At 35.9% G+C, this 21,074-nt stretch overlaps 1 protein-coding gene across 9 annotated transcripts in view; it reads left to right on the top strand.

Annotated features, from left to right (window-relative positions):
• TRIP12 (thyroid hormone receptor interactor 12) overlaps positions 1-20,052 on the top strand; it is a 79,002-nt gene extending 58,950 nt beyond the window's left edge. For 6 of the 9 annotated variants that reach the window (XM_054835699.1, XM_054835697.1, XM_054835696.1 and 3 more), the window contains 19 exons: positions 265-406; positions 1,339-1,530; positions 2,274-2,425; positions 4,269-4,441; positions 4,883-4,956; positions 5,062-5,261; positions 6,029-6,156; positions 6,435-6,586; positions 7,072-7,214; positions 8,539-8,695; positions 9,847-9,945; positions 10,480-10,594; positions 10,872-11,026; positions 11,535-11,699; positions 12,914-13,078; positions 16,112-16,225; positions 17,159-17,253; positions 17,448-17,551; positions 18,661-20,052. In XM_054835699.1, coding sequence (XP_054691674.1) covers positions 265-406; positions 1,339-1,530; positions 2,274-2,425; positions 4,269-4,441; positions 4,883-4,956; positions 5,062-5,261; positions 6,029-6,156; positions 6,435-6,586; positions 7,072-7,214; positions 8,539-8,695; positions 9,847-9,945; positions 10,480-10,594; positions 10,872-11,026; positions 11,535-11,699; positions 12,914-13,078; positions 16,112-16,225; positions 17,159-17,253; positions 17,448-17,551; positions 18,661-18,857 — 2,722 coding nt within the window. In that variant the 3' untranslated portion in view covers positions 18,858-20,052. The remainder of the gene's footprint in view (positions 1-264; positions 407-1,338; positions 1,531-2,273; positions 2,426-4,268; positions 4,442-4,882; positions 4,957-5,061; positions 5,262-6,028; positions 6,157-6,434; positions 6,587-7,071; positions 7,215-8,538; positions 8,696-9,846; positions 9,946-10,479; positions 10,595-10,871; positions 11,027-11,534; positions 11,700-12,913; positions 13,079-16,111; positions 16,226-17,158; positions 17,254-17,447; positions 17,552-18,660) is intronic. The other 3 variants (XM_054835698.1, XM_054835695.1, XM_054835700.1) reach the window with 1 other exon arrangement.
• The last annotated feature ends 1,022 nt before the right edge of the window (positions 20,053-21,074 follow it).

The raw sequence follows: 21,074 nt of genomic DNA, 5'->3' as shown, positions 1-21,074 counted from the left end.
ATCAAGATATTAAGGTAGAAGAAAAAATAACCTCTTAATAGTTTAAAATAGCATGCTGGGGAAAAATTGGAGAATTGAGAAAAATGATACAAGAAATAATCTGTAGAGAATAGACCTTTATTGTCTTGGAGTAAGAGGGAAGGGTTTTTGTCTGTGACTGCTGTTTAAACATGGAGAAAATGATACTCTGGCTGTGTTCGCTTGTAATATTGGAGTATGCAGATGCTTTGTGTGGCCAAATGCCTCTTGTGTGCTTCTTTACAGAGAAAAAATTAAGGGCTGGATTAAGGAGCAAGCCCATAAATTTGTAGAACGATATTTTAGTTCTGAAAACATGGATGGAAGCAATCCTGCACTAAACGTATTACAGAGACTTTGCACTGCAACTGAACAACTCAACCTCCAGGTTAGAAATGGCAAACTTGGAGTGAGGGTGGGAACAGAAGCAGTAGAAGTATTTAGGAGGAAGCTAGAGGAAAGCTGACCATCTTGGACAGTATGGCAAATATTTTAAGCATGTATTTTGTTATCTTAAATCATGATACAGTGTTTCTTAACTTGCAATGGTTTGCTTGGGACTTCTTTTAGAATTAGTATATTATCTCTGTCACATGCCATTTATGATAAATGATTAGTATTAACAAGGGTATTCTTTATTCCTAGTAATGTGTCACTTAACATTTTATCTCAAATTTAAAAATTCTATAGTTAAAGATTAAGGATTGACTTTATACCTAAAGAACACTGTTTGTAGTAAGAACTTTGGGGGCGGGGATAGGACAAGATGGAAGTAGCCTTTTCTTGAAAGGATGAAAGAAATACAGATTGGGCCAAATCTACTAGCATCTGAAGAACTCGAGCCTTACTTCTCAGACAGTTGTGATCCCTGATGGTCTAAACCTGTAACTTCTAAAGTAGCTAAACAGCTGAGTTATGTTCTGGGCTTTGATCTAAGCAATCATTAAAATACGAAACTTTCCCTCCTCCTCTCTCCCACACAGATGTCATGTAAAATATATACCAATCTGAATTTTAAAAAAAATACACCATGTCTGTTTGGAGCTCGTTTTTACAGTGTATGAGACACAAATGGGACCTTGCATTTCTCTTACAATTGGGAAAATGTAGATGTTGCCTGTAATGTCTCCTCTTGAATAGAGGAATTGCTTATCATCAGATTATTTACCCTGTCATTGCTTGTAGTGAGTTACTATACACTCTAGAATCTGCCTCTTTTTTCCTCTCCCTTTTATAGCTGTTCCATGCAGCAGGAGGAAGAATAGTATTTCTTAAGCCCTTAATACCTGGGTAATAAAATACTACCTTCATGTTTTTCAGGTGGATGGTGGAACAGAGTGCCTTGTAGAAATCCGTAGCATTGTCTCGGAGTCTGATGTCTCCTCGTTTGAAATCCAGCATAGTGGGTTTGTTAAACAACTGCTGCTTTATTTGACATCTAAAAGTGAGAAAGATGCTGTAAGCAGGGATATCAGATTGAAAAGATTTCTTCATGTATTTTTTTCTTCTCCAGTAAGTTTTCTTGTTTATCGTTTTGTCGTTCTTAGTCATCTTTCAAATTGTACTTATCTGACCATTTGAGAGGTTCAGCAATCACCTTGACTTAAAAATGGAGTACGAAAGGAATGTTTTGTTTATGCCTAAGCTGTATAACGCTACAACTTTCATATGGTTCTATGTCTTTAAAGGTCATAAACTTTAGAATGCCCTGTAACTACAGAAGACTCCACACAACAGTGGAAAAAAATTCCAAAATGTCCAATTGTCTGAGTCTTGAACAACTTAAAAATTTGTTCCTGACTTTTAAGAAGTTGATATGGAAAGAGTTTGGATAGTAGTCTTATCACTTGCTCTCTTTAGTCATAAATACTGCAAGAAACTAGATTGTCCTGTTTTTAAAGAAAGAAATTTAAAGTGGAATAGAGGAAAGTAGGTAACTAGAATTTCCATGAAGCTTATAGTTCGTGCTTAAGGGTGAATGCTTAGAATCTGTAGAGCTATTCAGTTGAAACCAGGAGAGAAAAAGTGCATTCTTTGGAACAGGTCTTTAATAAACTTGTAATGTGTCGTCTAGTCATCCTGATATTGCTGCTACTTGAAGTGAGAGCAGTGATTCTTAATTTCCATTTGTTTGGTTGGAGTTTTTGGGGTGTTCTGTTTCTTTTTTTTTTTTTTTTTTTAAAACAACTTGTGGTATAAGTTGTTCCAGCTGGATTAATTCAAGCACATAACTAAATGACTGTAATGTATTTCAGCTTCCTGGAGAAGAACCCCTTGGAAGATTAGAGCCATTAGAAAATGCACCTTTGTTGGCATTAGTCCATAAAATGAACAATTGCCTCAGTCAGATGGAACAATTTCCTGTCAAAGTGCATGACTTCCCTAGTGGAAATGGAACAGGGAGCAGGTAAGGATTAATGCTCAGGTAACAGTTTTGTTGGAAGCTTTTGTTTTCCAAAACTTATTTCAAATTCCAAGAAGTAATGGAAACTTCTGACCTTATTGAAGACAAAAGCAATTACACAGTTGACTCTTTTTTCTTTTTTTTTTTTTTAATTCAGTGGAAATTGAATATTTAACCAAATGTTTGCTTACTATTTTGAAACTTCTGTCACTTAAATTGGGGGTGGATGTGTAATTTTAAAAGCAATCTCTAAATTTAAACTTTAAAAATTCAAATGTCTTCCTTGACCCCATGTAACAAACAGTGGAAAGAAAGAATCTGTTTATTGCTGAGACACTGATATTTTTTAGTGAGGTAATTAAACTGCTGAGAGTTTGTATTAAGGTGCTAAACTTTGTTATTCAGAGAGGTTCTGATCTCTAGGATGATAATGGATTGAGTGATAACTGTTGGCTGTCAGCATAGTTCAAAATAACTATAGACCTGCCCCTGTGTCTTCAGATAGATTAAATTTGGAATCCAACTTGTTATTTGCATTTTAAGTAAAAAATTTGAATGACTGAAGACCTATTTCTACAATTTCTTTTCTGTACTTTAATAAATGAACACTACTTTTCATTCAGTATATAGCAGTTATATGCTACTTATGCTGAAATAGACTAAGTTTTGAAAGTATTTTGTGGTGCTGGCTAAAAGCTTAATTTAATTATAGACCTATTCTTGTGACTATTGAAATTAGGAGGGGAGGAGCATTGAAAATGAATTTTTAAAAACTATTCTTTCAAGTTTGAAATGCCGAAATCTTCTGTCTCCCAGGTAGTAAGATAGTGTGGATTTTTTTGTCACTAATTGTGACACAACATCCATTATAGTAGATGTATTGGAGCCTCACACTATAGCATTAATCTAACTTACACTAAAATTCAGTACTTGTTGTTTGTGAAAATGTTCAAATCCATGGGAATAAATGCAATACACAAATTTCTAATACTTGAAGGATTTAACTGTCTTGATACTGGCTTTTGCAAATAGTATGTGCTCTGTTAAATCTTACAATGCTTCCTAATATGCACTATTTCTGTAAAAGTGGGATAACTACAAAAATTATTAAGCTGCTAATCATAGAAGCAAAATTCTGCTATTCTTTTTGATAGAAAATTAAACATGAGAAGTCAGACTACTGCAGCGTTGTTTGACTGCTAGTCTTACTGTGGATTATGTCAATGAGGATTTTGAGGCATTAAGATTTGGTACTCTTTCACTAGCACCTGGAAATAGAAGCAGCCCAAGATAAGAGGTTTGTGTACAAAAACAGCTAGCTAGAATATCGATAGTTTGGTGAGATGGAACATGTATATAAACTGTACTTGGCAAGAACAAACAGAGGAGCTTTCAGGTTGTTTCTTTAGGTCCTCGTTAAAAAAAAAAACATATGAATGGATACTTGGCATTTTTCACCCCTGATTCTGATTCTTATTGTACTGCAGGTAAACACAGCTCTAAATCTTATGTGGCATTAGCTGAGCACTGAACAACTCCAGACCTCAAAGGTGGTCAGTGTAGGCCATATTGTAATCAGACCTCAGACTGGACTACTTCTTAATCCATGTAGCTTCCGTTGGAAATCAGATTTTGTCCACCTTGGATTCTGGTGTTCTTGTAGAATAAAATTTTTAATCTGTTTATCCAAATCTTAATAGCTTATTTTTAAAGAAATAGGCTGAGAAATAATACTCTGAACAAGTGAATTTGTAATGCATGTGTAAGTCTATTTTAATGCATTTTTAAATGCAGTTATGGTTATTAGATTCTTTGTGTAGCAACTTTTTTCACAAATTATTTTGAGTTTTTCTCTTAACAGAGGATCTCAAGCTTTAAAATTCTTCAATACACATCAATTAAAATGCCAGCTGCAAAGACATCCAGACTGTGCTAATGTGAAACAGTGGAAGGGTGGACCTGTGAAGATTGATCCTCTGGCTTTGGTACAAGCCATTGAAAGATACCTTGTAGTTAGAGGTATATATATTATACAGTCACTTGTGTTTTGTTTCTTGGGATAGTCACTACTGTCAGTAGTGTAGAGTCTGTAAAAACCTGTGAGGCTTATACTGGAGACAAATGGGAGGTACCTATAAATGTGTCTTGCGTATGGGGGAGGAGACTAAGGCTGCAGAGAATCTTCCCTTTTCTGGGATGAACTTTCTCCTGTTGTAAACAGTTTGGTCTAAATACTAATAGCAATATAATCTAGTTGACTGTCAGATTGGCTGTAACTTTACATTTTGATGCCAGATGTTGATACTGAAATATGTTCTAACATGTCTGAGCCTTACTTTTTTTAACTGATATATTTTGTAACTGTTTAAACAGTGGGAGTTTACAAAAGTCACAGTACAAAAGCATTGCTACACTTCGTATAAAAACAAATGAGGATGTCTTTCTCCTCTCTTTCCCCAGGCTATGGAAGAGTTAGAGAAGATGATGAGGATAGTGATGATGATGGGTCAGATGAAGAAATAGATGAATCTCTGGTAAGCTTTTGCTCTGGGGAAAGGGGAGGGAACAGTGTGGGGAGAAGCTTAAAGAAAAGCCACCAATAAGTTTCCTAACTTGTGTGTTTTCTTTGTTTTCTTCAGGCTGCTCAATTCTTAAATTCAGGGAATGTGAGACATAGATTGCAATTTTACATTGGAGATCACTTGCTGCCATACAATATGACTGTGTATCAAGCAGTTAGGCAGTACAGTTTGCAAGCTGAGGAGGAGAGGGAGTCTACAGATGATGAAAGCAACCCGCTAGGAAGAGCTGGGATTTGGACAAAAACACATACCATTTGGTAAGTTGGCTAGATAAATTGGGGGACAACTTCTTCAGTTTCCTACATCTATAAACATAAAAAAAAATGGAATATAGCTGACTTATTCCTCCACAAACTGTGATGCTTTGCATTTCCTGATGTGCTTGAGATACTTAAATCTTAGTAAGAACTCGTTAGGTACTGACATTCTTTCTAGTTCATGAGTGAAGCTGATGAACAAGAAATGGGGAATCTTAGATGACACCTGCTAGATGGAGGGAAATCAGTGTTAGGTAACTAACTGCAACCAATAGAGCATGTGCCTGCAGTCTACAAATAATGGTCAACTTCATACTGGTTTTCATAGTTGATGGCTGTGCAGGTATATTTATTCTCTGGCCATACTTTGCAAGGAGCAACGCTGACCTTGACCATGCCAAACATTTTAACACTCAGCGGTGTCTCTTTCTTTCTAATATTTAAATGTGTTACGCAAAAGAAAAAAACAAAACCCACAGACAGCCCACTTTGGTCATGTTTTTTTTTTTTGTCTATACCTTCTGCTTCTCTTCCACTTCATGGAGCTGGAGCATCCCCATTTTTTCTCCCCCATGACATACTTTGCTTCCAAGGGCCTTTCTTCAAAGGCTGGATCGTACCCAAATGCATTGTTCTCGTCTTTCTGCTTTTAACTGTCATTCAAGTAAAGTTCTGGTGATCAAAGAACTAACACTTTAATAACTGCTTTTGTTTCCATGTAAATTAGTATTTCACAAACACGTTTTTAAGTTCTAATTACTTTTTAGGTACAAACCTGTGCGAGAGGATGAAGATGGTAATAAGGACTGTGTTGGTGGTAAAAGAGGAAGAGCACAAACTGCTCCCACAAAAACCTCCCCTAGAAATTCTAAAAAGCATGATGAATTGTGGCATGGTGAGTGTGTTGCCTTGCTAATAGGTTAGATTTCTGAAATTTTTGAAAGGATGGGGAGGATGAGTGTTTGAGACACCATATTGTTTCTTTTAAAGCAAATATAGTATAAGAAAAGTAAGCATATATTAAAACTAAAAATAAGATATTTACTGAATTGTCTAACTAAACTGTTGTAGTTAAGTGAATGCCATGGCTAATACTACCTAGGCTCCTAGTAATTAAGTCTTGGGAAGACTTCTAATTGATTTGTTTTGATAATATTATTTTTTTCCTGCTAGATGGTGTATGTCCTTCGGTATTAAACCCTCTAGAAGTTTACCTCATATCTACTCCACCTGAAAACATAACATTTGAAGATCCTTCATTAGATGTTATTCTTCTTTTGAGAGTTTTACATGCTATCAGTCGATACTGGTATTACTTGTATGATGTGAGTAGAGCACTCTTTAAATCACTTTAATACTCGATACAGACAACTCTGTCCTGAAACACCTTAAAATAGCCTTTTTCCCCTGTCTGCTGCTCCCCGCACCAAGACAGAATAATGTAAATACTATCATCTTCCCCTAGCTATTTCTCTAACTTGTAAGGTGAAGGCTATAAATTCATATAGTCAATCATATTTCCTCTGATGTGTTAAACACATTTTCCATGCCTTTTCCTTCCTTAAGTTCAAAGAGCAACACTGTACCTGAAAAGAAAACGAACAGTGAAAATCTACTCAGTCTTTCTTTTATGGCTTAGACTCTGTATGACCAAAGTGACAAGGGGTTTTTGCCTTTTTTCCTTCTTTTGATGATAAGCAAATTAAAAGCATAAAAAAACTCCTCTTAACAAAGGCTTGGTATTTCTTACAGCATTTCTTTAACTTTTGTTTTTGCAAAGTAAAAAGTACGTTGTTTTTATTGAACACAGAATGCAATCTGCAAGGAGATAATTCCAACATCAGAGTTTATCAACAGTAAACTGACAGCAAAAGCAAACAGGCAGCTTCAGGATCCTTTGGTGATTATGACAGGAAACATACCAACTTGGCTGACAGAACTTGGAAAAACATGGTATGAATGACTCACTGCACAGTGTTTCTAATCTGAGTTCAGTAGGCCTCTGGGCTTGGGCAGCCCAGGTGCAATCATTTGTTACAAGGCTTTTGGAAGTGCTGGGGGAGATAAAATGTAGTCAGAGAAGTCTTGCTAATTTACATAGCGATACTTGGAATATGTTTACACCTATATTCCATAGTTTAAACCAAATACAGAGGGATGGGCTAGGTGCAAAGTTTGCACTACTCCTTACAGGAGTTTCTGAGCAATTTGAAATTTTCTCATTGAAATAATAGTACTTGATTATTTTGGTAATTTTTTTTCTCCTGTTAAACTCCTTAGTGGCATCTTTATCCTACCACTACATCTATCTTAGCATATTCAATATGGTACAAAGGAAAATGTTTTTATAATTACTGAGAAATATTATAAATAATTTTCATAAAGCTGTATTCATGCTACTTTGTAGTATCTTGATACAGAGTATAAGCTGTAAAACTCTTGCACTTGAAAGAATGAGAAATCAGAGTTGACATTCTTGTATTTTTCATGCATGTTAATTGAAGCAACACTGGTGACAGCTGACTGGAAATACATACTCTAGAGAAGCTCTTTGGTTTTTCATTTTTAAAATAAGATCTCTAAATTTCTTCATAAACATTCCAGATATCAAATTATGAGTATGAATGTATATTCTTCTACAAACCTCTGTAGCAGTATTTGCTCTGTAAAACTGCCTTTTTACTTAAATGTCAGTGGAGGACTATGCTATTAGTGTACACGTGCCTTCACAAATAGTAGAACTGATAAATTAAACTAAGTTTCTCTGGTAGTCTTTCACAGATTATTTAAAGCGTGTTTTGAAAATGGTGGAAGGTAGAATGCTGGTGCTGCTGTAGGCAGGTTTTCCCTGTCCCCCCCCCCCCCCAATATGGGAGCTTGAGCTACCTTCTTAAAGTCTTTGATCTAAGTTAGATTTACTAATTGTAAAACAGGAGTGATCAAGTAAAAGAGTATTTATTTTCTGATATAGACTTTGCATAGCCAAGACATTCAAGTATTTGAGTTATTTTTCTGGAACAGTTAGAAGTTTCTCAAACTTTTTTTTGGTGGTTCCTTCTTATATTAAGTTCCATCTCTAGACTCTTGCTCATAAGCATTGTAACTACAACTAAAGTGTGTTCTGGAAGGCTTCCTTTTGGAGGCTGCTTTCACCATGGTGTTCAATAAAGCACTGCTATCAGGCATACTATGTTTCTATTGTGTTTTAAACTAAAACTATGACTATAGTCATAGATGCTAGTTGGAACCCAGTTGACTAATCCAATACTCTTTACAGCCCATTTTTCTTTCCATTTGATACCCGTCAAATGCTGTTTTATGTAACTGCTTTTGATCGTGATCGAGCCATGCAAAGACTACTGGATACTAATCCAGAAATCAATCAATCAGATTCTCAGGATAGCAGAGTGGCACCGCGACTGGACAGGAAAAAAGTAGGTATATCGTGTTTGAAAATGGAATGAATTATTTGCTTATTCATATATTTTCTTTAAGAATGTCATTGCAAGCAAGATCTATTTGTAAAACTTCAAGTTTTGGTAGTATACTGATGAAGGGGAGGTTTGTTTTTATTAATTTTAAAACCCAGACTGGAAAGCACAATGTCTTCTGGGTGTCTGCCACTAGGTGTCAGAAGTGACTAGAGTATGCTATGCATCCTGCTTAATTTTGAATTGGAGTCTTTACATAATTTCTGAAACTATACTCCAATAACGAACTTTAAGTTTTAGGTTACATTAGTGATTTTTTTTCATGTATGAGCTTGTAAACCTCTGTTTTGCTTTATGTAGATTTTCAGAATAATTCAAGCAATAGGATTTAGACCTTTAAGTGTTACCTGAATAAAAAAACACATTGTCCTTGTATTCTGGGAGAGTATTAAAACACAACATAATAAAACTAAGATACGACTGTTTTAAATTGAGGGAGTCTTGGGTGTCTGCCTTGAGTCTGGAGAGATGTTATCTTGAACTAAGACTTGCTGTTCGGTGTAGATCTGCTATATGATCTTGAATACCTCTGGGGAAAAAAGGCAAGACACATGAGAATCTAGTTCAACTAAAATATAACTTTCAACATGTAGGAATCCCAGTGCTGTTGTGTGGTGGATTTTTTGGGGGGAGTGTTTGTTTTTCATTTTTTGAAACCTGCTGCTTTTCCTATTAGAGAATCCGCAAGGGCAGGGTATAAGATTATTCCTTTAGGTTGCTGGATTTCGGCATCTTTATTGTGTATTTTCTTCTCCACATATTAGTTTGAGGTATGTAACATCACATGGCAACACTTCTCTGCTATGTTATAGTCCTACTGCCACATTCTTGGCAAGAGTAGTACCTGTTAGTTATACTGATACAAATGTAAGGCATTGGTTTTTCATTTGATATAAAATGCTTTAATTTTAGTCAGTGTTCATATAGAAGCAAGAGTTATTTTATCAAAGTACAAGCTTATAAATTGTTGAACTGTGGAACTATTAGCATGGGGTGGAAAAACTTGCATAACTAATTTTTTTCCTGTTGTAACTGCCTTGGGAGCTGGGACTTACAGACATAATTTCACTACTTAAAACTTCTCTAATGTGTAGCGCACTGTGAACAGAGATGAGCTGTTGAAACAGGCAGAATCTGTGATGCAGGATCTAGGCAGTTCAAGAGCCATGTTGGAAATCCAGTATGAGAATGAAGTAAGTAATATCAATGCAGTCTAATTTAACCCTTTTTTACTGAAGATTAATACAAAAAAACTACAACTTTCATAGAATGACTTGATCAGACTCTTGATCCTTCCCATTGCTGAGGCCACAAAATTTTATCTCTTAATTATCCCTAATCTACTTGGTTGTGATTTTTAGTTGCTAGGAGAAACTCTTACTGATCTACTAAATTTCATATTCAGTCTTATTCTGCAGAGCACTTTTTCCTAACTCTAAGCAAACAGCTGTGTGCGTTTCTTCTATAATATGATCATTAGGTGGTTAATGCTTTTATTCCACTATTATTCCCTCTGATATGTGGTCTTTCCAAGCTCAGTCATATTGTAAATGTTGGCGTAGTTAGGTTCTCTAGATACTTTTTGCAATGCAGTCTTCTTTATAGCAAATAATGTACTATATTTCTCAGACAAAGTAAAGATTTTGATACTCAAACTGGCCTAATGGACTCATTTATTTATCTATCTCATTCCCCCTCCTCTCCCCGCACCCTCCCTCCCCCTGAAGGTTGGCACAGGCCTAGGCCCCACGCTAGAGTTCTATGCACTTGTATCTCAGGAACTACAGAGAGCAGACTTAGGCCTTTGGAGGGGAGAAGAAGTGACTTTAGCCAATCCAAAAGGTAAATGTTTTACTACCTGAACTATCAATATTGATCTAATATTGAACTGATTTTTAAGTCGACTGTAAGTACTTGAATGGCTTTGCTTGAAAGAGCACCTCAATTTGTGGTCAGATAATATGCCTCGTGATAGTCTGTGATTTTCTTTGTGTCTTTTTAAATTTAATAAGAAGCTTTGGGTTATGGTTGTCTGATAGCAGCTTTCAAACTTGTGTGTGGAGTGAAACTAGCAGTGTACGTATTGAACTTTTCTCTTTCTTTCTTTCTTCCTCAACAGGAAGCCAGGAAGGTACCAAGTACATCCATAACCTTCAAGGCCTTTTTGCACTTCCTTTTGGTAGAACAGCCAAGCCAGCTCACATTGCAAAAGTTAAAATGAAGTTCCGCTTTCTGGGAAAACTAATGGCCAAGGCAATCATGGATTTTAGACTGGTGAGAATAAAGTGGAAAATGTGATTCTGAAGGGTTAAACGAAAATTCTAGTTCTGACTGTTGGGGAAAAAAAATAACATTGAGAGTTGCATGGAATTATTTTCAGCTCTAGCAGTTTGGGCAGGGCTGGGGGAGATGCAGCTGAGCTTTTGAGGGGAGAAAGGGTAGTATCTGTTGAAGATCTTTACAGTGGCTTTTGAGACCATAGTGGAAAAAGGAAAAGCCGTTGCCTGCCATGTGTTGTAATCTCTCTCCAATCTTTCAAGATCATTTTGGGCTTATTTCCAGCTGCTAGCTTGCTGATTGTTCTAATGTATATGCACTAGGCTGTCAGTTGTGTTTTCTCAGCTATAAATTTCTCAGGTAAAAATGCTCAGACATAGTGTTTTGGTGTGTACCAGAACTATGAAATTAGTAAACAGTATTCTAAAGCTAGTCAAGAAATAAAATAGCTATAGGATATTGTTTTGGAAAACAGTTCAATACTAAACAAAGTTTTGATTTCCAGGTGGACCTTCCTCTTGGACTTCCTTTTTATAAATGGATGTTACGACAGGAAACTTCCTTGACATCGCATGACTTGTTCAGTATTGATCCAGTAGTAGCCAAATCAATATATCACCTTGAAGATATTGTAAGACAAAAGAAAAGACTTGAACAGGACAAAACACAGGTGGGAAAGTAACCCTAGGAATGGAAGAGTGCATTTTCACACACATTTGGATTTTGTAGCTCTAATTGAGAGTGTATGGTAGTGCTTAATACTGATGCTAATAGTGATAATAACTTTCTTCCAATAAAAGAGGTAGTTCTATTGTTATTAAATTATTGGCTAGTAATTATAACATGGTCTTTTTGTAATGTAGACTCTAACATGAGAAATTCATTATGGGATTCTTCTATGTGATTAAACACAGGCTAGAAATGGCTAAAACTGTCAGACGTTTGCCTAAGGTAACTTTTCTTTTTGGTTCACTTTGAAAAGACTAGCTAACTTTAATATGAGAGGGGAAAAAAATCTGTCCTTGATTTTTGAACATTCAAAAGGCTTGGCTTTTTTATTAGTGGGTTTAGTAAAATTTTCAGGTTTTCTTAGGAGTGCCTTTTGTGGGTTTTTTCCTCCCCCGCTGAAAGCTGTATGCAGAATTGGTGTAAACGGGATTCATGTGTGAGCATACAGGTTCTTTTTATAGATACAGAAAAGTCTTAAATTTTCAAGGTTATCCACTCTTAGCTAAAAATAATAGCATTTGCTGTTGCAGAGTAGTGATAAAAAGTCTTTGGCATGCATGTTCTTTCTAGCATCCAATGTTAATAGATGGTAGGTGGTAATAACCTAATTTATACTCTTAATACATCTGCTTTGTTACTAGTGAAGTTATTGCAAGCTTGTGGGCCTTTATTCCTCTTCACCTCAGTCTCACTTTCTCTCCTTGATCACTGCTTTTAATTTCCCAACAAGAGTTTGAAAAACCTGAAACCTGGTGGATGAAAGCTGAAAAATGGCAGTATGCACACCAAATATGAATACTGCTAACTATTCTAAGGAAAAACATAGCCTAAGAGCCTTAGCATATTACACATCTCCTTCTCTTGCAATAGTATTTTCTAAATAAATAATACACAAGAAGCTAAAGTCATTCTAAAATTGCTAGAAAAGAGTGTACTATTGTGATCTTTCAAGTTTATCCATTAAGGTAGTTTATTTGGTTTGTCTTGTTTTACTGTTATCTATGAAAAATATAGAAGGCAAGCAAGGAGTGCTGTAACAGTATTAATATTATTATAGAAATCTTTACTTAGTCAAAAGTGCTTTCGAAGTCATAACTTTTGGATAAGTTAATGTGAATGCATTGTTCTCACTGGTTTTCACTTTCAATTTTTTAGACCAAAGAAAGTCTACAGTATGCATTGGAGGCTCTGACTATGAATGGCTGCTCAGTAGAAGATCTAGGGCTGGACTTCACGCTTCCTGGGTTTCCTAATATAGAACTGAAAAAAGGGGGAAAAGATACACCAGTCACCATCCACAATTTAGAGGAGTATCTCAGAGTACGTAAAAGCAAAGCTAGGCCTAAAACTTTCTTTCTTTCTTCCTCCTCACCTTGCTCCCAAGTAGTTTGTTTCCACATATATTTCAGTTCATTCTTGTGAACTGGGCTCAGCAATAATTTTTCTAGTAATTGCTTCTGTTCTGTACTAGTCTGTTACTACTGAAAAACTATTTGAATCCTAGTCAGCACACCTGAGTTGAAAATTTTATAGTATAAAAAAAGTCTGGTTTACATATAATGAAGTGGTTGGAAGTATGAATTTTTTTGGATAAGAAGTGTTGTAGTAAGTGGAGTAATTTGAGCTGTGGATTTTCAGAATCTTTTAAGACATTCCCACATCTGGGTATGATAATGAATTTGTTTGCAGTAGTGATGTAGCACGCACACTCCAGTGGGCTTTGAACTGTTAGAACAACAGTGAAATTTTTGGGAGTCAGACTTCAGAAAACATCAACTCAGTTGCAAGTCAAAACACCACAAAAACAAACCAACCCCCAAATCATAAAAAATAAGTAAGGAACAGGGAATGAAACAGTGCCATAAGTTTACAGTGCACCTGCATATTGATTTATTCCTGTGTCAGAAGGGACATAAAACCTAGAAAAACAAAAGGGTGATACCGCTGAACAAAGGTAGGAAACTGTTCCTGCATAAGAAAGCATTAAAGGGAACAGGTTAAAAATAACTTGGAAAACAGTTTGGGAAAGGAAGGAGAATACAATATTATCACATGAAGTCGTGAGTGGGATGGAGGTAAGAATGATTGATTGCATCGTGAAAAAGCCATTATTCCAATTCCTAAATAATGCATTTTCTGACCAGTTAGTCTGCTGCCAATTTCACTCTGAGGACTGTTAAGATTTTTCAAGCACTGATTAGAAACATACCTGATGTTTTGGTACAAATGATTCACTAAGGGACATATAAGCTCCTGGATATCAACTGAGAACTTTGCAAAGTTATTCCTTAATCCTTACAGCTGAATATTGAGCAGTTGCTGTTCATCTTCCGGATACAAGCTGTTATGCACATACCCAGTTCTCATCTCTATTTGTTGAAAGCAAATTCTGCTAGTCAAGAATCACTCATAAAATTAAACATATTTGGATATAAAGTCATTTGCAGACTTACAGATGGGCAATGCCAACAACCATAGTTTGTTAGAAACAGCATTTGCAGTCTGTGTTTACTGAGGAAAGCCGAGTTGCTTGAAAGCAACCTTGCTTTCAAGTCTGATTTTCATACAATCTGTGGTCCTTTTTTCTTCTAGGTAACATGTATTGGGTATCTGATAAGCTGAGAGAGGCTTGCAGACATGTCGGATGTCCAGTAGTTGTCCTATTGCAGGCCTCTGGCATTGTAAAGGAAAAGCAGATCACTATAGAAAGCTTGCTTTCCCCTGCTTTCTAAACAACCTCCGGAACTATTTTCTTTAAAGGACACTTGTGCAGTCTTTCTAATCCTTGTCTTTATATTCCTGCCTTAGAGGAAACTTTTTAAACTCAGTCCCCGTAATTAGCATTACAGACTTGATGTCAAGGAAGTGGAAAAGATTTCAGAGAGAACATTAGTGTCCTCTGTATCACAAGTATGATGAATTTCAATTTAGAAACAGTATATTGAATTTATCAGCTAGCCTGTACAGCTCTCTGTGGGTCAGCTGCCCTGCTCTTGAAAATGTAATTTTCATTAAAATCTTGTGTGTAGATAATCATTAAAAGTAGTTTATAAAAAGCTAGAATATCCTGCTGTTGCTCTTCATGCCACTCCTGCAGTCATGTCATTCCACCTCTACCTCCCTTTTTTCCCCCAGGACTGTTCCCACAGGAGCTACCTTTATCAGAAGGTGGAACTATTTCAGCTACCAGTATAGTGAAAGACACTATTCCCTCTTTTCTTTCTTTCTTTTCCCATCTTCTTCCCTGTACTATAAAGGAGGCCAACTTGCTTGTTCTAAATTTGTGGATAAAAAGCTTCCAGAGTGCAGTTTTCTGCCTTAACAGGTTGATCTCCTCTTTGAATCCACAAGAATACAGTGCAGCTTAATAAAAAGTAATCACAATTCTAAGTCAGCAACTCTGCTGCTAGAATAGCCATAGAATATTCTACGTTATAGAACACAATAGAACAGCCTTCTGTGCTGCTGGTGCTTACCAGCTTGCTCTTCAGTATTGCAACCTGACGTGTGAAAGTAAGGGTATGTGTCTTACCTGAAATTCAATGCCTGACACTTTGTAGGAAAGCATATCAAGAGATCCTACTAGGCTCTTGTATCTGAGAGTTTTCTGGAACAAGTAACTCTCTAGTTTTTGGGACAGGGTTAAATACTTTTTTTTTTCTCTCCATGTATTCTTATAATATTAAGCTACTTAATATAACAAAAATTCTAAAGTTACTCTTTGTAAGTATATATTAGAAAAGGGACACGTGTTTCCATGGGGGGAAACTAATACTGCCAACGATGCCCTGACGACTTCTGTTTCAGTTGCTAAATTTTAAATGGATATCAGTGTACAGAGACAACATGTAGGTTAGGTTTCTAAAAACATCCAATAAATGTTTAGATTTGCTTTAAAATATTTTGTTTAAATAGGGTCAGTTTAACCAGCTATTCTGAATTCCATGTATTAACCTTGTTTTATCAAAAATAAAGGCAAATAAGTTGCTTAAACTCTGCATGAGTTGTGTGCTTAGGGTATTCTAAATATGGGGTTGCTTGAACTCCAAATGACACTTGCTAATTTGCAATGACAGGCCAGATGAAAATTGTAAAGAAAAAACCCAACAAATTCTGTCTGTGGTGTTGCAGCGGCACTGCACTTGCACACATGCAGCAGTATGAGCTTATGAATTAAGGCAGAATGAGGCAATGCTGTAGAGCAGCTTCATGAATCAAAGTTCACACTCTGCCACAACTACAGTGAGCATATGGCTAGGCTTCTGTAGAGGTTTTTTCTGCAGCTGTAGTCTTTCATGTAGTAGTGATCATTCCACGCTTCCTTTGTTCAAATGACTTTTTTCTTCCCTGCAGTTGGTTATATTCTGGGCACTAAATGAAGGTGTTGCCAGGCAGTTTGACTCATTCAGAGATGGATTTGAATCAGTCTTCCCCCTCAGTCATCTTCAGTACTTCTATCCTGAGGAGGTTGGTAAACTTGTTTTCACTGATGTTTTTATAGCCTTATATCTATGCGTGTGGGCAGTATGAACCTAGGTGTGCACTGGATGCAGTGCAGTTGTGACAGTCTGATTACATTACATTTCTGATGCATATTAGTAAAACTTGGTGTCCTTCAAATTGCATACTCGAATATTCAGGATTTCTGTGTTCGGTGATCATTTATTTGATGCTTTTATTATGAACAGCTCCACTTTCTTTAAAATTGAATTTATCCAGCTTTTCTGAGAAAAGTGCTTAACTTATACGTGCAGACTCTCTACACTGGTATGGATACTTTAATTCCTTGTGTTGCAGTACCTCTTAGTAGCTATAGCTGTGGATGCTACCTGGATGCTCTAATAAAAAAATATATAGTCAACTCTTTAACAAAGCTTTAGAGAGTAAGAGGAGATTCAGATGAAGGGGTGAAAAAGTAAGGATAGTTGGTTTTGTCTTGTTCTCACCACTCACCATATTGATTTCCTTGAAAAATTCTTATGCTTTTAAGTGGACTGAATTGAGACACAATTATGGTTGTCTGCACTAGAAGAGAGAATGTTTTATTACTCTGACTTTAGGGAGTTTATTTGAAGACTGTACTTGAAGTGTTTGTTTACCTTCATAAACTTAGACCTTTGACTTCATGAAGTTAAGCACGCTCTGAAGCAGTGTCAGCCAAGCCTTTGTGTTACTCTCTTGTTCTTGGTGCTTTGCAATCTGAGTCTCTTAAAACTCAGATCTGTAACTGCTCATGGTGATTCTTCTTCATGCCTCTCTGGTATTACTTTCAAAGAGTGCAACCACCTTTTTTTCTGCAACAAATTTAAGGCTAGTAAAAATGGCAGATTGTTCTAGTTTCTCCAGTTCTACCTCAAGTTCTTAAGATGAAAACTTCCTTCCTTGTTTTTTATTTTATAGTTGGAGCAGCTCTTGTGCGGCAGTAAAACAGACACTTGGGATGCAAAGACTTTAATGGAATGTTGCAGGCCAGATCACGGTTATACACATGACAGGTAGTATGGTGTTGGTCTCATGTATTTTCTAGTGCTAATATTTATTTATATTTAAATAATCTTGATACAGTCTTATGCTAAAAGAACTATATGAAATTTATTTGAAAATATTCATACTGCACTGAATATGCATCTGATACAATTATTTTAACTGTAAACTAAATAATAATAGCTTGCTTTTTTTCCCTCCTTAGTCGAGCAGTGAAGTATCTCTTTGAAATTCTCAGTAGCTTTGATAGTGAACAGCAAAGACTGTTTCTTCAGTTTGTGACAGGTAGCCCCAGACTGCCTGTGGGAGGTAGGTTTTCTTTATTACATATTTCTGTATATGAAATCGGTATTATTAATGCAATTCAGAATAAGTGGATTATTTCAGTATAGGAAAAATTTACTTACCTCTGTATTTTAGAGGTTCAAACTTGTTTGACATTTCTAGTTTCAGAAGTGGCTGGTTAGACTTCAGGTAGAACTCTCAAATTTTGCGTTAATCTTAACGACATTTCATTCAATTGACTCTCTCCAGGTTTATGTTACCAGATAACCTACTGGAGGGCAAAAGGTAGTTCAAAATATAAATAAAACTGAAACCCCTTGATACTGTTTTCCTTGGCTTAGAGGTGCATTAAGTCATGACAACAATGAAATGATGCATAGCTACCTGGAAACAATAATCTTTTTTTCTAGAAAGGAGACAATACTAGCATAATGATAAACTTTAATTTCTCTCCCTTTTGAATTTTAGAATTTAGATGAGAGGTAGTGAAGAAAACTGAGGAATTCACTGTCTTTGCTAGGAACCATTATAGAATACACATTTTACTGTATTTTGAGCTGAACGCTTTGCAAGTAAAAACAGAATTTATGCATCTGTTTCATTATTTATGTTCTTTGGGGTTTGCTTTTGTTTGGGTGTTTTTTCCTAGTTAAAGTATTGGCATTATAAGAAAAAGTTGATTCTCTTCTAGAAAAAAAATTTTAGAGCTCTCTTGGGGAGAGATGGTGCAGACAGGATTGAGGGTTAGGAGTGTAAAAACCTTAGCTGGAATAAAAAAATAAGGTACAACAGTCATACGTAATTTCTGAGAATCTTAGAAAATGTGTATGAAACTAACAGACTCTTTAAAACATTGTGATTGGAATAGATTTTTTTACACATACAGAATTAAAAGTAGATGTGTCTAGCTTTTTTTTTAAAAAAAATCTCGGAAAACTAATCTACAGAAAAGAAAGGATTTTAGGTATTTTTTAGCTTGCTACATGGCCTTATAAAGCCACGTTCTAAACTTTTAAAAATGGAGATTGAGAAGTCAGTTATGTGATGTGTCTGCCACTGTTAGATACCTACAGTGTTAACTGTGGGGTTTCAAGAGGAACAACCTTATTCTGAATGTCTTTTCTCATTAATAGGCTTTCGAAGTTTGAATCCTCCGTTGACAATTGTACGCAAGACATTTGAGTCTACAGAGAATCCAGATGATTTCTTACCGTCAGTAATGACTTGTGTGAACTATCTCAAATTGCCGGACTATTCAACTATTGAGATAATGCGTGAAAAACTCTTGATAGCTGCAAGAGAAGGGCAGCAGTCATTCCATCTTTCCTGATCACAATGAAAAATGCAATGTCTGCCTGTTACAGCAAAAGAGAAACTCATGATTCTTTTCTAAATATATCACCTGAGTCAAGGAAACGTGTTACGCCTTCTTGTTGTAGAAAAACGGCTTGCAGATTATAAACAAAGACACTTGGTTGATATTCATTAAAGGCCCCTATGGACTTAAAGTGATCAGGCCCTAAAAGTTGTTGTGACGAGGTTTCTTTAGCAAGTTCTTGTTTAAATTATCATTTATTTGATGAGTGAAGTTTTTAACTTGCTTTGCTGTGTGAAATTTAAAAAGGGATGTTTTTCCAGGCTGGAACAATAAATGTCGCTGTGCAGTTTAATACTGGGCTGTGTGTATCCATCTAGCTAAGTCTGAAGTTTTTCCTCCAAAGACAACTTTTGTACATAAGTACAGAAATTAAAATACACCATGTATTTGACAAATCTAGTTTAGTAGACTAGTTCTGTGTACCCTCACCTGCCTCTAATTTTACCCATCCTCATGTATTGTCTGATGTGCAATTCACTTGGTTCTTTTTGTGTGCAACATTCAACAATTGTTATGTTTTGGTTAGCATGGACATTTAACTGCTCCATGCCTCTTTCTCTGACTAAGATAATTTAAATTTTACTGAAATCAAATATATATTGTCAATATAATTCAGCCTTTGTAACTAGGTAGAACCTTTCTTATAGCATAGTTTTACTGTAGTGGTAGGATATAATGGCGACAGCCTTTACCGGTCGAAGCTCTAGAGCTGTTTACACAGTGATTCAGGCAGCAAAAGCCTCTTACTAGAGGCCAGGAAGAATTCTTTCTTTCATGTAGTTGAAGTCCAACAGCTTGGGCTGGCCAGTGTGTATTGTGGTAAGGCCAGAGCATTTCGAATTGATGTAAAGTTTTTTTTAAAAGACAAATTAGTTGTTTCATTCCCTGTTTGAGTAAACAGTTTTCTTGATCTAAGTTCCTGGTTACTTTTGTAGTCTTTTCCCTTTTTTTTTTTTCTTCCCCTCCCCACCCCCGCCCCCAGCGCTAGCTTGGAACAAACAGTTCAGCCTTTGTCTTTTGACACAGATAAAGCACCTGTAAGCAATGCTCTGTCCAACTGTTTTATGTGCTGATTTCTCAAATCTGCAATAATTTACTTCATCAGGTTAATGTTTTTACCTGAATATAAATAAAAAAGTTTGCTTCACCTTTTTGTTCATAGTTTTGTACTGTATGCATAAAGTTCAATTGTGTAAATTACTGTAATGCAAGTAAATCATCCTAAAATCTACTTGGCTAACAGCCTGCAACTTGTGGATGATTTACTACTAAAACAAGACCTTTTAAGACCTCCAACTTAGAGGGAATTTTTTTTCTTTCTATGGGTTCAAAAAAAACGGGCAATTACAAATATTCCTGAGATGTACCTGCTATATAGTTCATCTCTATGAAAATGTGATAGTTATTTTTATTCAACTTTGAGAAATCAAAATTCATTTCAGTGCTTAGAAATTGTTAAGTTTTGGCTCATCAGGCTAGTATTTCCCCTAAACTAACAAGTTTTCTTTTATCTAGCTGAAGAACTTGTGCTTCCAGAATATGTATTTCAGTACATGTAACGGACGTTCTTCCAGTGAACATTCACAGAATTACATGTGGTTGCTCTTACCAGTGCCACTGAAATGTAATGCAAATCTGTCATCAGCATGAGTAGAATGTGAAATCCTTGCACAAAGAACCTGATAACTGAACAGTTTCTACTACCGTATTAAAACTGAACGAAGGCGCTTCACACTGTACATATAATAATGGTAGTGCACAGTGCGGCATAGTTTTCATAAAACTTCAAGGCAGTGTTTAAACTATGGACTGGTGTTTAAATTGTTCTGATAACTTGATCAAACTGAGCACAAAAAAGTGTTTATAGTGTGTGGATAGCAATTTGTTCATTTTTTAAGGTTCTATATTTTAAAAAACCTGACTTGTGTAAAAAAAAAAAAAAAGAAAAAGCTAATATTTTGTATTAAAATATCATGTGTATTGATATTTTTTTACCCATGTTGTCTCCCTCTAGAATCTGGCTTTCATTGACTTTGAAATTTTGAGGAGTTTTCAGATTTGATATACAGCCATTGTGTAACTGTTTCAGTGGGAAAATAAGTTGTTGGTTGCCTGTTTAAAAAGGAAGGAAAAAAACCTCAAGTACCTGTGGTGGCAGTTGATTTTTGT

Source organism: Grus americana, chromosome 9 (genome assembly GCF_028858705.1).
Source record: "Grus americana isolate bGruAme1 chromosome 9, bGruAme1.mat, whole genome shotgun sequence".
NCBI lineage: Eukaryota > Metazoa > Chordata > Aves > Gruiformes > Gruidae > Grus > Grus americana.
Note: the sequence above shows the minus strand (reverse complement) of the source record. Positions and strands in the feature narration are given on the sequence as shown.